We start from the raw sequence: 15,008 nt of genomic DNA on the forward strand, positions 1-15,008 counted from the left end.
TATCTCTTGGAGATCAAACCTTTGTCCGAGGTATCATTGACAAATATGTTTTTCCATACAGTTGGTTCCTTTTTAATTTTGATGATGTTTTCCTTAGCCAAGCAGAAACTTCTTAGTTTGATGTAGTCCCATTTGTTTATTCTTTCCTGTATTTCCCTTGCCCTAGGAGATATATTGGTGAAAATATTGCAGCATGGAATAGCTGAAATTTTACTGCCTATTTTTTCCTCTAGGACTTTTATGATGTGATGAAAATCTTTATGTTTATACTTTAGTGCAACTGGAATCAAGTTTCATTTAGGAAGGGGAAGATCCCCAGAACAAGAGCATCTCCTTCACCTTCCCAGCCCCTAGATCTCTATGGTCATTATGCGAGAAGAGGCACAGGTATCAGTTGTGTGAAGAATCTGCAGTTCTCACTCTCTGCATTCACAGAATGTTCATCCTCTCCCATAATGCATTCAGGGTCAATCTGCCAACTGGGCTTCAAGCACTTGTTGTCAACCTGTCTCTTGCTGGAACCTCCCAGTTTCATCCTCTTCTCAGGGACAGAGACTCGGAAAACTACTCACCCACCTCCTCATCACCTTTAACCTGTAGAAACACAACTTTGATACCATTTTCCAAAACTGTTTTAGCTCTAATATCAGCATCTTTGTGTGGTGTATTCTACTAAGACTGATTCCTGTCTTTAAAATCATAAAATGTGCCCTGGCCAGTGTGGTTCAGTTGGTTGGGCATCATCTCACAAACCAAAAGTTAGATACCCAGTCAGGGCACATGCCTGGGTTGCTGGTTTGGTCCCCAGTGGGGTTTCCTATGAAAGGTGGCCAATCAATGTTTCTCTCCCTCTCTTTCTTCCTCCCTTACCCTCTCTTGAAAAGTTAAAATAAAAAATAAATACCTTTAAAATCATAAAATGTCAGGCACTCTGTTTCAACCTGTTTGTTTTATGAAGGAGGAAACTGAAGCTGAAACGCTGTGCGGGGGGAAGTGAGTTGTTTTGTTTGATTCTCACAACTAGATAGAAGCAGAACCCAGCCTAAAACCCACATGAAACCTTTTCATTGCTCCATGTTAAACGTTTTGACTTTATGTCCTCATAGTATTTACATGTTTATTTATTGTGGCTTATTATGGCATTCCTGCTTCCCCCCCCTTCATCCAAATTGTACTTGCTTTATAGTAAAATGAGCAAAATGTGCTATGAGAGGCAGCAGTCCCTTATTTATTCCTATCCCATTTCTTTTTCCCCAAGACAGTTTTAACTCTTTTGCCTGGTTATTCTGATATCTCTAAATAGCAAGCTTGTGTCACTACTTCCTGGTTGTTGATAAAGCTACTATCTGTCAAATTCCTGGTATGGAGCATGAGGACTCAAGTCTTCCATCACCGTAGCACCCCATATCACCGATATGATTTTTTGTACATGTTGTCTTTGGAAAAGAATAAAACACAGGTTTCCTCATTTTATTACTGACATATGAAAAGCAGGAATTGTAATAATCTAATTTTTGAGGTAAGGTAAAAATAGGCATTTTTTGTATGCTTTGTCTTTCTTTTTTTTTTATTATTTGGAAAGTAGTCTTTCATAGAGCTGGGGAATGGGTGTCATTTCCACCTTTCTTCTCTAGCAGCATTTACCTCCTCTTGGCAACATTTAATAATTTTATAATTATTTTTATAATTTAAGAGTGTTTCGCTACCCATCAGCCTTGTTCTTCCAGATGTCCGCAGTGCAGCTCGTTGTGTTCTCCTCATTCTGGAGGGGGCTGCAGAGTGGGCAGTGCTGTGCCCTCACCGAGCACTTTGTTTCCCGGCTTATAGTTTCACAATATGGAGATGCACTACTATTTCATAATGTCTGAGTTCATAAATAACTTGTATTTTAAAATGTGTCACTGATCAGATACAGATGCAACAGGACTTTACATTGACACAGGCTGTTAAAGGCATGGCAGGTAGTGCCAGTGAGCAGTGGTGCGGCTGCTGTGCTCAGAAGGCCTGCTGCTGCCCACCTGCTCCCACGGCTTACCTGGTGGTTACTGCTGACCTCAGTATAAAACTACTACCTTCTTTTTTCTTCCCGATTTCAGGTAGATGCACTGAGATTACGACTGGAAGAGAAAGAATCTTTTCTCAATAAAAAAACAAAACAGCTGCAGGACCTCACAGAGGAGAAGGGGACGCTGGCTGGAGAGATCCGTGACATGAAGGATATGTTAGAAGTGAAGGAAAGAAAAATCAATGTTCTTCAGAAAAAGGTGAGTAGCTGGCAGAAACCCTGTAGGTTGGGAATTGGTATCATCGATACTTTTGTCACTTCAGAGACATTTTGAGCATGTTGAAAGAAGAAATTATTATTAAAGAATTTTCGTTTAAGAAATATAAACGTTTAACTTATTAGTATCAAACTTGCTTGTGGTTGTATCATGTCATTTTTAGCACAGCCTATTGAATTTTCTATTTGATTATCTGAAAATAAATAAGATGATTTTTTTTCATTTGAGAGCTTATGCATAGAGATAATTGTACAAATTTAGATATGTCTAAAATAATAAAATGTCCAAAAAGTTAATCTTTCCTTTTTTCTTTTGGGGAAATCCCATTTGCTACTGTATACAGTTTAGGTGGGACCATAGGGTCCCCTGCCTTTCCCAAGGAAAAGGGTAGACAAGAAGAGAAACCAACACCTGCTCAGTTTTGAGAAAATGTATTGTAAAGCATAGGTTCTCAGATTAACAGAGAGCCAGCATAGAAACTGGATGGGAACCAGTGGTGGCAGCAGGAGCCGGCTGACAAGGACACTGCCAAGGACAGGCACATTGCCGGTGACCGCGCTGCAGCTGCAAATGGAATATACCATAATTGGCCTCCTCTCCTGGTGTCAGTTGCCACCATCTTCTCTCACCTTGTTTGTGTCAACAGCATCCTAGCTGTTTTTTTCTGCTCTACCCTTACCTTTCCTACCACCTATTCCTAGAAGAGAAGCTAGAGCAATCCTTCTAACCTAAAGCCAAATTAATCAAAACTCTCCAGTCACAACCAGCTGTGTAATTTTGAGGGCCTTGTCCCAAATCAGAATGTGGGGCCACTTTTTTCTCACTTTATGGTGAATTTTAGGACAGGTTAACAGCAGAGCATTAACCAGGCACAGGGTCCTTCCAAGTGTGGGCTCTGTGCAGCTACACAGGTTTCACACCCACGAAGCTGTCCCCATCCCAGGTGGCTTCCATCTTCGCTCTCAGGATATTGGCGAGCAGACGGATCATATTCTTAATTCATTTTGGGCAAGATCTTTGCAGACAAGTCCCTGGTCATTGGACTCCCCCACCCTTTGAAGTTCCAGCTCATTGGTATAGATAACTAGAGAGGAGCTGGGAAGAGAAGACTGAGGACCCTTGAATCAGGGGCTCCCTAGGGCAGGTGGGACTAACAGAGGAAACAGATAAGTGAAAGTTCTTAGAAAATGTATGGAGGATACCAAAGAAGTCTTTTCATTTAAATACCAAGCAGAGAATGATGACAAACACTGACATGTATTGAACTTATTAATATTGAATACTGTATGCTGGATACTCTGCGATGCTCATCACATGCACTCTTTACTTACTCTTGATTATAACCTTGTGAGGCAGGTACAATTATTAACCCCAAGAAACTGAGGGATACTGAGGCTTATGATAGGCTTGCCCAAGGTCATACAATCTAGATAGAAGTTTTCTTTTTATCTTTGGGAAAATAGAATAAAATGGTTATTGCAGATGAAGAGAATAAGCCTTGTTTCCTTTGGAACTTGAGTTTTCTGGTGGTGACACCATGTGTGGGAGTGAATGAGGAAGAATATCACAGTTGTTTGTTTTACTGAGACATAAGATGAAACACTCCCATTCTTGAGAAATAAGTGACAGATGTAATCTCAGTAAAGATTGTGGGAAGGAACTTCCCATGCCTGAGTGACAAAAAGCCACTTTTACTGATGCGCATATTTTGTCAACTTTTATACTTTTCTCCAGAGACAGAATCAAAAGTTAAGAAACCAGTTTGAAAGTCCTAGAACAAAGTCAGTTACACATCATGGCTCCTTGCAGCAACATGGTCACAAGTCCACTTATTTTATAAAATTCAAAATTCCACTTATTTTTTAAAATTTATTTATATATTTTTAAATTTTTATTTATTTATTTTTTAATTATTCTATTATGGTTGCCCCATTTTCTCCTGTTGCTCTACCCAGTCCCACCCCACCCTTCTCCCACAGCAAATCTCCATCTTGTTGTCCATGTTATTTAAATCATGTATATAATGAGTTTGGAAATATTTCATGTATATTTGGGAGAGATTGTTCTGCTTTGAGTTTTTTTTCAATGAATGTTTACCAATACATTTGGGGAGGAAATAAAACTGCTGGCAATGTAGCAAAAGGGCAGGACTTCTGTTATAACTGCAATGAAAGAGAAACAATCTGTAAAGTGATGCACAGTGTTCAGTAAGCAACTCAAAATGTGGAAATGATACAGAAGCTAATAGGCCCATGAAACATTGTCTTTGGGACTGAATACTCCTTAAAGTATTGTCTAAATTCAGCATAATTGGCTGTTTTAGAGCAGTCCTGGATTGGAACAGCATAAGCTTTGGTTTAGGGTGGGTTGACGTAGAAGAATAATGAACTTATGTCAATGTCGGAGGTGGAGTATTATTTAATATTCATTTCTCATAGACTCTTTGGCAACCAGCACTGTGTTTTGATGCCAGTAGAACTGGGTATACTCTTTTCATAGCCATGTTTAACCTGTAGAGGCTAGACTTGCACCTCATATCTGTCAGCTTTGCCTTCAGAGCCCTGGGTCTCATAAGTCTTGTGTCCTCCATAAGCCATGTGGACAGGTCACATGTTTGGGCAGCAGGCACAGATCTGATGCTTTAACCATTTTGCTACATGAAAAAGGAAGTGAAGTTGAATAAATGGAGAACTCCCCCTCAAATGTGGCAGAATATCTCTGATTAAGCTTTTCTAGGAAAACAGAAATCATCAAGAATGGGTTTTTGCACCTACCACTATATTTTTTACTCTACTCCATAATCCAAGATATGGAAGTTTTTTATTAGGGGACAAAAATGTACATGGATGAAAATCATTTAATGGACTATCCCCTTGTGGCTGTGATACTGAAGTCAGAGGAGCGGCACAGTTTTCCCGCTGCAGGCATATCATTCTGCTCCGATACCTGAATTCAAATTGCAGTTGATGAAGTGCTACCTGATTATTGAGTCATTTTTGTAGGAAATGTCATAAAACCTCGACGACATTGTACATTTGGAAAGTGTATAATGCCCAGGGCTTAAGGACATGGTAGTATTATTTGAACCAGATAAAATTCTGTTACGCAGCCCAAAGATATTTGTAGCATAAACTTACTACCTGAGATATTTTTTAAAAAGCCATTAAACTGGACAAAAATTCAATATTCATTTTCATTCTAGGTTGCAGTTCCACAAGCACGGTGAATTTATAGAGCTGAGGCACTTTATTTATTAGGGGTAGAAAAACAGATGGTGATTCCTCTGGAAGCCAAGTTCACTAGCTCTCTCCCGGGCTTCATGGATTGCCCTGAAGGTTGCAAAGGGCAGGGAAAGGTGAGTGGAGGTGGCTCCGGGAGTGATGCTATGGACCTGCCCACTTCAGCAGCATTTTTCTACCCATTTGGAAGTGTGGTAGTGAAAATTCTGAATGACTGTATGTTCAGAGGTAAGGATGCTACAGAACTCTGGTTATTAACATACTGGGCTTCTTTATGAAGTTGATTTAAAAAAGTAATATCTGAGAAGATGACTACAAAACACAGAGAGTTCCACATTAGTGTAAAATTGACGTAAGATATGAAGGACTTTTTGACTCAATCAATCTCTTTCTCAGTGTTTAAACATCCAGTTGAACTTTTGTATTTATTACTGGCAAACCTCCTAATTTTTTGAGCATGTGCAGAGTCATATTCATTTCGCATTACTGACTGTTTCCTATGTGTCAGTCACTTCTCTGGGTACTGGAGGTTCAAAGAGAAGTAAGACATTGTCCAGTTCTCAAGCAGCTGACAGTCTGGTTGGGGAGATAGACATGCATAATCCTAAATATATGTTTGGTGGAAAGCAATGTGGCATGTAACCAGAAGCAAACAGCTTGATGAATGCAAACAAGCAGAAGCTAATTCTGGCTACCTTAAGCAAAAGGGAATTTATTGCAAGGCTTTCCAGAGCTCCAGTATCTGGCCAGTAGAACCAAATTAGGGGAATGATTAAGAACCAGGACAGTTCTGGGAGACCAAGGAAAGGCAGGCAGTGCCAAGATCTTATAACCTGTCTGGTCAGATGTCTTCTTTGCTGATGGCTGCCGTCTTACCCTTTTCTCTCTGCCCTGACATCATGCTGTTGGTCAGCATTCAAAGTACTGAGACAGAGCTCCAGATTTTACACAAATATCTCTCCGGGCAGGATCTAACCAGTCCCTTTCTAGAAGGAATCTCAGAAATGCAGTTCTAAGCTTCAGTTCTGTGCCACTTTACTCAGGGAAGTCTTTGCTGACACTGCAGGCTGAGAGAGGTCTTACAGTCTCCAAGAAACTCTTCCTGGCCCAGTCTGAAATGATGCATCCTTTTAGTGAATGTTGGCTTCCCTCCCAGGGCTAAGTTCCTTGAGTACCCCAACTGTGATCATCAAGATACTTCCAGCTCCTTGCAAAATTCTTGGCAGGTGATGGTCCTCAATTAATATGCATTGGGTGAATACATATCAGCAAATTCTGAATGAATGAGAACTTGGGAGAAGGGAAATCACTCAGATCTACTCTTGGCCCAAGAATATTGTTGGTTCTGAGAAGACTCACTTGCCCCAGTGAAATGTCAAACCTACTCATTCCCAGGACAGTATGCTCTGTGTAGGTTGCAAGAGGGAAATATCCAATGAATACCAAAACCCAGGTGAGGAAGTGACTGTTGATCTATCCACGTCTAATACCCCCAGCTTTGGTTCCATTGCACTGGGAAGATAAAAAGGGATAAAGCCTTGAGTAAGGGCACTTGGCCCCTCTTCCTTCATTTTCCTTTTTAATAAAAAAAAAAAAGAAAAAAGAAAGAAAATATCATTTATCAAGAATACTGGCTTGTTCTGCAAAGAGGATGCTTCCTCCTCCATTTCTCACTTCTAAGTGTGATACAATGATGGTGCTAATTATCCATGGTCATTTCCAATTGTGAACATGCAAATATAATTTTTATAACAAAAGGATTATCTGCTATTGATTGAGCCCTTACTATAAACCAGACACTGTACTAAGGCTTTGCATCCTTAGGTTATGACTCTGTAGAACAAACCTAATGATATATAGGTACTATCATAATTCCTATTTTTAAAACTGGAGGTCGTGATTTAGAGAGTAATTTGCCAAGAGTCACAGGGCAGGGATGACCCTGGATGGAGCCCTTCTTAATCACCATATTGTTCTGGTGTTTTTCTACTTTATGATCCTGCCCTCTACAAGTGGGATCATTAACTTTTAGAGATTAACTCAACTGTAATTGAGCAACATACCTGAGGCTGATCTAAAGGCTGTTTATTTTTAATACCAAACAAGCAAAGATGCCTTTACTAAATAATTTGATAAAAAATAGGAAAGCAATACAATTAATAAAATACAATGTTGAGTCTGAACTAAAAAATATATATAAAGCCATATTTAGAAAAAATAAAGATCATGGTGACCTTTAGTTTCTATTTATTTCCCCCCCCCCCGACCCCCCCCGCCAATATTCTGCCTGTACTGTTTTAAGCCATTACATTGTTTTGCTGTCTCGTTTTCAAAGGGTTGCATTGTTTTTGCTGTCACAGTAGTTTCAGTTTGTTTTGATTGTTGACTTAAAGGACTGAGACCTCAAAAGATGACTTGAGAAACCTAAGTAGGTTTCCTACACGATTCACCCATGAACTCATGATTCAGGAGACTGCTCACGCCATCTGGGTAGCTGCTCCACTTTGCAGTGAGCTGGTTGCCTGATGTCTGACCTTGCTATAGATGAGCTCCCACTGTCTCTGAAAGCAGGGACTGGGGTGCATCTCCGGGTTGAGCTTAACCAGGGTGGCCCTGCCTCTAAGACAGTGGTTCTCAACCAGGGGACACTTTACGACCCACCACCTCTTTCCCAGGAATTTTTGACAATGTCTGGAGATATTTTTAATTGTTAGAGCTGGGGAATTGCTACAAGTATCCAGTGGGCAAACTCCAGGGATGCTGCTGAACATCCTACAATGTACCAAAGAGACACCTCTGCCCCTCCGCCCCAAACAAGTAATTGTCCAGACCAAACCCTTGTCTATACTGCTGTGTATGGACTGCTCTGCTCATCTTGGGTCTTTCAGCTCCCTGCCTTTAGATAGTATTTCTTAAAATAATTTTTAACTCTGGATATTATCTCAGCTGATATGGCTAACATTTTTAGCTACATTTTTTCTCTGGCATAATTATAGGCAGTTTACATACAAAGGTGAACATCTTGTGTACATGTATGTATGTATAAGGGTGTATAATGTTTGAACTGTTACTTTTTATTTTATATTTTTCACTCATCATAATATATACTTATAAATGTAAAGAGTATATGTATAGCATACTTGAACTATTAAAATTATTAGAATTATTAAAACTGATCTGACCACACTAATATCAACTAATTTGGAGGAAATGCTGGTCAGCTCTAGTATAGAGAACATATAAATAAAGCATCTGACTTAGAACAGAGATGGGTCACTCAGCTGATATAACCCAGGTTTAAGTTTCTTTGTCTAAATGTCAGCATTCTAATCACATGGAAAACTGACCTTTAAAACTAATTTTTTCCTGACACCCCTCCCCTCCCCAAAAAGGGCACTTTATTTTAGTAGCCTTTTGGGCTGAAAATCTGATTCCTATATTCACATTAAATATATATTTGTATATATTTTATCTAGTCTCTTGGGATATGGTAACCTTTTTTGTTCAAAGTGGACTGAACGTAGATTTAACTAATGTGTTGCTTAAATATTTGCAACTAAAAAAGTATTGTCTAGGTTAGCGTTTGTGATTTTCCAGTTTTCTTTTGAATATTGCTTCTTCAATCTAGAATAATAGAAGAAAAAGCTAACCTACTATACTGTTTAATATATTTTCTATATGTATTCTAGGTAGCAGTATGTCATCAGTCTAAGCAGATGGGTTTTTGCTCTGGCCTCATTTAATACATTCTGTCCTTATCATAACACGAAGTTGATGCCTAGGGTTCTAGTGCTAATTAAATTCCACAGGACAAATAATCACCTATCCTGGAGTAATGACTCCTGTTAGTGATAGCGTAGAGGAGAGACAGCTTGGTACTTTCACCAGTTGATCCTATTGGCCAGAAGTCCATTTTGCCCCAGTGAGCTGATACTTTTAAGATTACTTGGTGTTTCTTGAATAGAGCTTGTGGCTTCCTTGGTAAACTTAAGCTTCTTTGTGAAGCAGTGAATTCACTAGCCTCCTCCTTCGTGTATATTGCTTTTCTTCTAAGGTATTTGCAATTGCCCTTCTTTTAGAGATGGCATAGATGAAATGAAATTTTATCGTCCAAAGAATCAAAGCTAAAACATTTACCTTCTGATTGAGCAATTAAGCGATTTAGGGAAGCCTATTCATTCAGCATCTATAGGCACTGTCCTCAATTAGCTGCATCTTTTAATTTTAAAAGACATGTTAAAATGGGTATGCTGATGAAGGATGGACAATCCTGAAGACAGAATGATGTGAGAGAACAGTATACCTGGAGGACACTTAATGGACCCTCTTAGTCCAACCTTTTCATTTTTCCTCTCAGGACACAGAGGTCCTGAGACATGCAATGAGTTGTTCAGAGTCACAGAGCTAATTAGTGACAGGGTTGGGGCTCTGATAGCAGTTTTTCTTTTTCTTCTCTCCATGCCCCTATGACATCCAAGGAAGGCATTGAGTGCCACTGCCCTATTCTGGTCAGCATTCTTTCCTTTCTTCCTCCCTCCCTCCCTCCCTCCCTCCCTCCCTCCCTCCCTCCCTTCCTTCCTTCCTTCCTTCCTTCCTTCCTTCCTTCCTTCCTTCCTTCCTTCCTTCCTTCATTTCTTCCTTCCATCTAGTCATCCAGTAATACACAGGAAGCATCTGTAATGATCTGGTTGCTCTTCAGGCACTAGGGGGTACAGAGGCTATTGAAGAGGGTATAGTTTCTGCCTTCTGGGAGTTCGTACTCATGGGAAAAAACCACTCAACAGGCAGTTAGAGTGCAGTGTGTAATTTGTGCTATGCCAGCCAGGTCCATGGTGCATGCAGGAGGGGCATTTCATCTACTATGGAGAGTGGGCCAGTCAAGGAGGGTTTCTGGAGAAGTTGATGATGAAACCAAGATCTCAGGAATAGCATCTGCAAAGGATGAGCTGGAGGCAGCACAGTACATTTGGTAGAATTAGAAGTAATTTCATATAGATGGACCAACTCTCCTGCCTCATTTAGGAAATAAATTTCACAGAAGTTTTTGTATTCTTTACATCTTTGAGCAGTCAAATATATTTTATAATTAAGGTTTGAGAGTCAATTTGACTTCCATATTATAAATATTCTCTTTCAGTCCCTTGTGTCTTGCAAGCGGCAATAGTGATTATCTTTATTATTTCAGAATGCAGTTCAGGGCTGTATCATTTTGAGAACTGATTCTTACTTAGTGACAGAGCTGATTCTGAGCCAGAAGAGGCACATTCTCCTTTAAATAAATATTTGCTTCTGGGTTAAGACCTTAGATTCTGTACTCAATATCAGCATGATGGATTTTTTAAAGATTTGCTTATAATTACCTGCCAATCCCTTGAAGATTTAAAATAAAAATGGCCAGATTGCCCTGACCATGGCTGCTATCCTAGTGGGCATGAGCATCTTGACACACCTGTCAATCTCAGCTGCCAGCAGTCTTTTTGTGATGTGGGATTAGAGGTGGTTCAGCCTTTACATATTTCAGTCTGGAGATGATTCCATTTTGCTTCCCACATACTCCCCAGACTATTTGATTTAAATCAACCTTATTTATGTGGGAAGGGAAATTTCCTGTCTTTTTTACTTATCCTGTGTTTGGCAATGGATTCTACTTTGCTGTGAAGAGTTTATACATATCTATATTAGCATTTATCATGTTACATTGTACAGAGAAGTCCATAATTCAGAACTTTAATAATATGTGTCTAAGCTTCCCTTAAGAATAAATGTAAATTAAGGGTAATGTGTTATTGGGACATATAACCCAGTTATTGTGGCGAAGGGGCGCCTTCAAACTGTTCTGATAGTGAAGTCTCATTGCCAATTTCCCCTTTTATTCTTACCTGATGATAGCATACCCTTTGAAAAGTAAAATATGTAATTGCGTTAGCAGACTGTTTTCACAGAAGCCAGACTCTAAATTAATGCCACAGAGTACATGGTGCCGTCATCATAGCATTTTTTCTTCTTTTTTAGATTGCTGACGGAGAACCAGCAATAGCACCAACATGTAATCAGTCCTTGGGTAATACAATTATAGTTTATAAAAGAAATTAACAATTCTAAGATGGCCCACATGATTTCCCACCTCCCTGATATACATTCCCTGCATAATGCCCAGGACAGTGACTATGGTTATGTTATGCTCTATGGCACGGCTGAATTTAAGAAAGGGAGACCAGCTCTGTTGATTTGACCTAATCACATGATCCTTTAAACCTGGGTCCTAAGGTCAAAAACAGGGAAAGCAGAGATTGAAATATGAGGGGGATTTGCTACATGAGAAATTCTCTGCTGTTGACTTGCAAATGGAGAGGGCCATGTGGCAAAAAATTGGGGCAGCCGTGAGGGCTGAGTGGTTCTTACTGTTAAGACGGCAAAGACAGCAAGGGCCTCAGTCCTAAACCCACAAGAAGCTGCATTTTGCCAATAACAAGAAAAGCTTATAAGCAGACATTTCTTTAGAGCCTCCAGATAAATACGTACTCATTCTGGCTGACACTGATTTTATGCTTGCGATACCCTGAACAGAGACCCCGGACACACTGTGCTGGACTTCTGACCTACAAAACTGTAAGCTGATGGATGTTGTTTTAAGCCACTAAATTATTGGTGGTATTTTGCTACAAGAGAAGGCTTATACAAGTGCAATATAAAAATAACTGTTCAGTAGTAACAACAGACTTTTCACAGAAATCTAGAGGCAAGTAAATAGTGGTGGAGTTCACAGGATACTGACAAGGAGCGCTGGCTCACAAAAGTGGCATCACTGTCACTGTAATGAAGGCAGTTTCCCATGCCTTTGTCTGTTTAGATAAGAAACCATGGGAGTTTTGATAAATTTTTATAATTTTAGGGGGTTGCATTATTTCATATGTAGGCATAGGCGAGAAGCTTTATTACACTCTTCAGATTCTACTATTTCAGGCTGTATAACTAAGATGTATTAAAACATGCTGTTATGTGTTTATGTCTGCTTCCCCTTAAATCCTGACCTCAGTAAAGGAAATGACTATGTCTTACTCATCTTTTTATCCTTAGTACCAAGCACTGTGCTTGGTACCTTGTAGGTGTTTAATAAGTCTTCCTGGAAAGTTGAAGTTGAAATGAGTGAATAAACAAATCTGGGTAGTTTTGGTGAGACTCAGGATGAGTAAACAAGTAGAAATGGCTGTGTTCCAATAAAACTCTATTTACAAAAACAGGTAGTGGGCCAGATTGGCCCATGGGCTATAGTTTACTGAGCTCTGGTGTAGATCACAAGTTGTTACTGCCTAAAGGCAATTGTAACATATAGCAACCTTCATAGAAAGTTTGAGATTTTTAAAAAATGTACTCCAAATAGAGTTGAAAAAGGTGTACTTTTTTTGGGGTGCTGTATTTACTATTTACCTCAGATAGTCCTCATGGTGTAATGGGAGGTCATTTTTTCCCCCACAGGTTAGATCTTTCCATTCTGTAGCTTTCTTGTAAATGAAGTCTGAATGAGCTAAGCTAAGCAAACAGAATAGGCTCCAATGAATAGCACTGATTGACTCAGGGTGGAGATCTTACTTTTTTTAGTGTTGAAATATGAAGTTAAATTCTTTAGGTCATATATGATACTTTGACTTATAAAACTGTATGATGGGTAGCATAGATATCTCCAGGCTCTCTCGAAATTATGAATGCTTGTGACTTGAACAGCTTAAGGCATAGATGGGGGTGCCAGGTGGGAAGGTAGGAATAGATGCAAAGATCCTTTACTGCCATTCCGTGTCAACACTTCATTAGACCTTGCAGGGAGCATTCTTTAACAGGGGTTGGTGGGAGGTATACAATGTCAGATAGCTGGGTGGAAGACCAATGGAGGCTGTCAACCAAAGCTGCTTTGTCTACCTATTCTTCATCAAGGAATTCATCCTAAGAAACAATGAAGGTTGTAGGCATAGAATTAGTCACAGCTTTATTCCTAGCATGGTTCTTTAACTTTTTTTGTCTGATCAGTGAAATACTACAAAGTAGTGGAGTGACTAAATAAATGATGGTATGTTCCTCCATGGAAATTCAGCGAATAGGAATTATGTTATAGAGGAACATTTAATGACAGAAACATAGTCATATTATTTCATTAATGGAAATAAACTTTTTATAATATGTATGTACAGGAAATGGTCAGAGGATGCATTTTCTCATATTCTCACTGCCATAGTCTGACCCTATTTTTGTTTCAAAAGTGTTTGCAAACACACACATGCATACCTGCATGTGTCAGTGTAATTAGTTTGTTAGGAGTGAGAACTGTGACAGGCCTGACTTTGAATCTCAAATTATGGGCTTTTACCCTAAGGCAAGTTACTTACATTTTCTCTGCCTCATTTTCCCTGTCTTTCGAAAGAGGAGAAACTCATGTCTCACTTTCAGTCTCAATTCTTCTCATCGCAGTAGGTGTCCAGGAAGTATTTGTTGAGTGAACAAAGTGCCCCTCACTGTTGGTGCATAACAAATTATATTAAACATTAGTTTTCATGTGCTAGACCCATTGACTCAATGAACTTGGAAAAAATGAACTTACTTTATAAACATGATTTTAAATTGATTTTTAAATTTATATTCAGTAAAATTGAGTGTTTGTGCTATACAGTTCTGTGGGTTTTTTTTTAAAGCTTTTTAAAATTATATTTTATTTATTATGTTGTTACAGTAGTTCCAATTTTTTCCTCTTTGCTTCCCTCTGCCCAGTACCCCTCTTCCCTCCAGCAATCCCACCCCCCTTAGTTCATGTCCATGGGTCGTGCATATAAGTTCTTTGGCTTCACTCTTTCCTATATTATTCTTAACTTCCCCCTGTCTATTTTGTACCAACCAATTATGCTTCTTAGTCCCTGCACCATTTTCCCATTTCTCCCCCTCCCCCCTTCCAGCTGATAACCCTCCAAATGATCCCTATACCTATGATTATGTTCCTATTCTGGTTTGCTTAGTTGGATTTTGTTTTTATTTTTTAGATTCAGTTGTTGATAGTTGTGAGTTTGTTATCCTTTTAGTGTTCATAGTTTTGATCTTCTTTTTCTTAAATAAGTCCCTTTGACATTTCATATAATAATGGCTTGGTGATGATGAATTCCTTTAGCTTCACCTTGCCTGGGAAGCACTTCATCTGCCCTTCCACTCCAAATGATAGCTTTGCTGGATAGAGTAAGCTTGGTTGTAGGTTGCTTTTCATCACATTGAATACTTCTTGCCAGTCCCTTCTTGCCTGCAAAGTGTCCTCTGAGAAATCAGCTGATAGTCCTATAGGCACCCCCCTGTAGGCAATTCTCTGCCTCTCTCTTGCTGCCCCCAGGACTCTCTCTTTATCTTTCACCTTTGACATCTCAGTCATGAAGTGTCCTGGTGTGGTCCCCTCTGGGTCCAGCTTGCCCAGGACCCTCTGTGTTTCCCGGACCTGTATGTCCATTTCCTTCGCAAA

The 15,008-nt window shown here is 39.5% G+C and overlaps 1 protein-coding gene across 3 annotated transcripts in view; it reads left to right on the plus strand.

Annotated features, from left to right (window-relative positions):
* Positions 1-15,008, plus strand: part of ERC2 (ELKS/RAB6-interacting/CAST family member 2) — a 926,792-nt gene that overhangs the window by 383,433 nt on the left and 528,351 nt on the right. For all 3 annotated transcript variants that reach the window (XR_016512310.1, XM_090282950.1, XM_090282949.1), the window contains exon 6: positions 2,097-2,264. Coding sequence is in view for 2 of the 3 variants with exons in the window: in XM_090282950.1 (XP_090139076.1) it covers positions 2,097-2,264 (168 nt within the window). In the remaining variant the exon portion in view is untranslated. The remainder of the gene's footprint in view (positions 1-2,096; positions 2,265-15,008) is intronic.

Source organism: Furipterus horrens, unplaced genomic scaffold (assembly GCF_987537825.1).
Source record: "Furipterus horrens unplaced genomic scaffold, mFurHor1.1.pri manual_scaffold_7, whole genome shotgun sequence".
Classification (NCBI taxonomy): Eukaryota; Metazoa; Chordata; class Mammalia; order Chiroptera; family Furipteridae; genus Furipterus; species Furipterus horrens.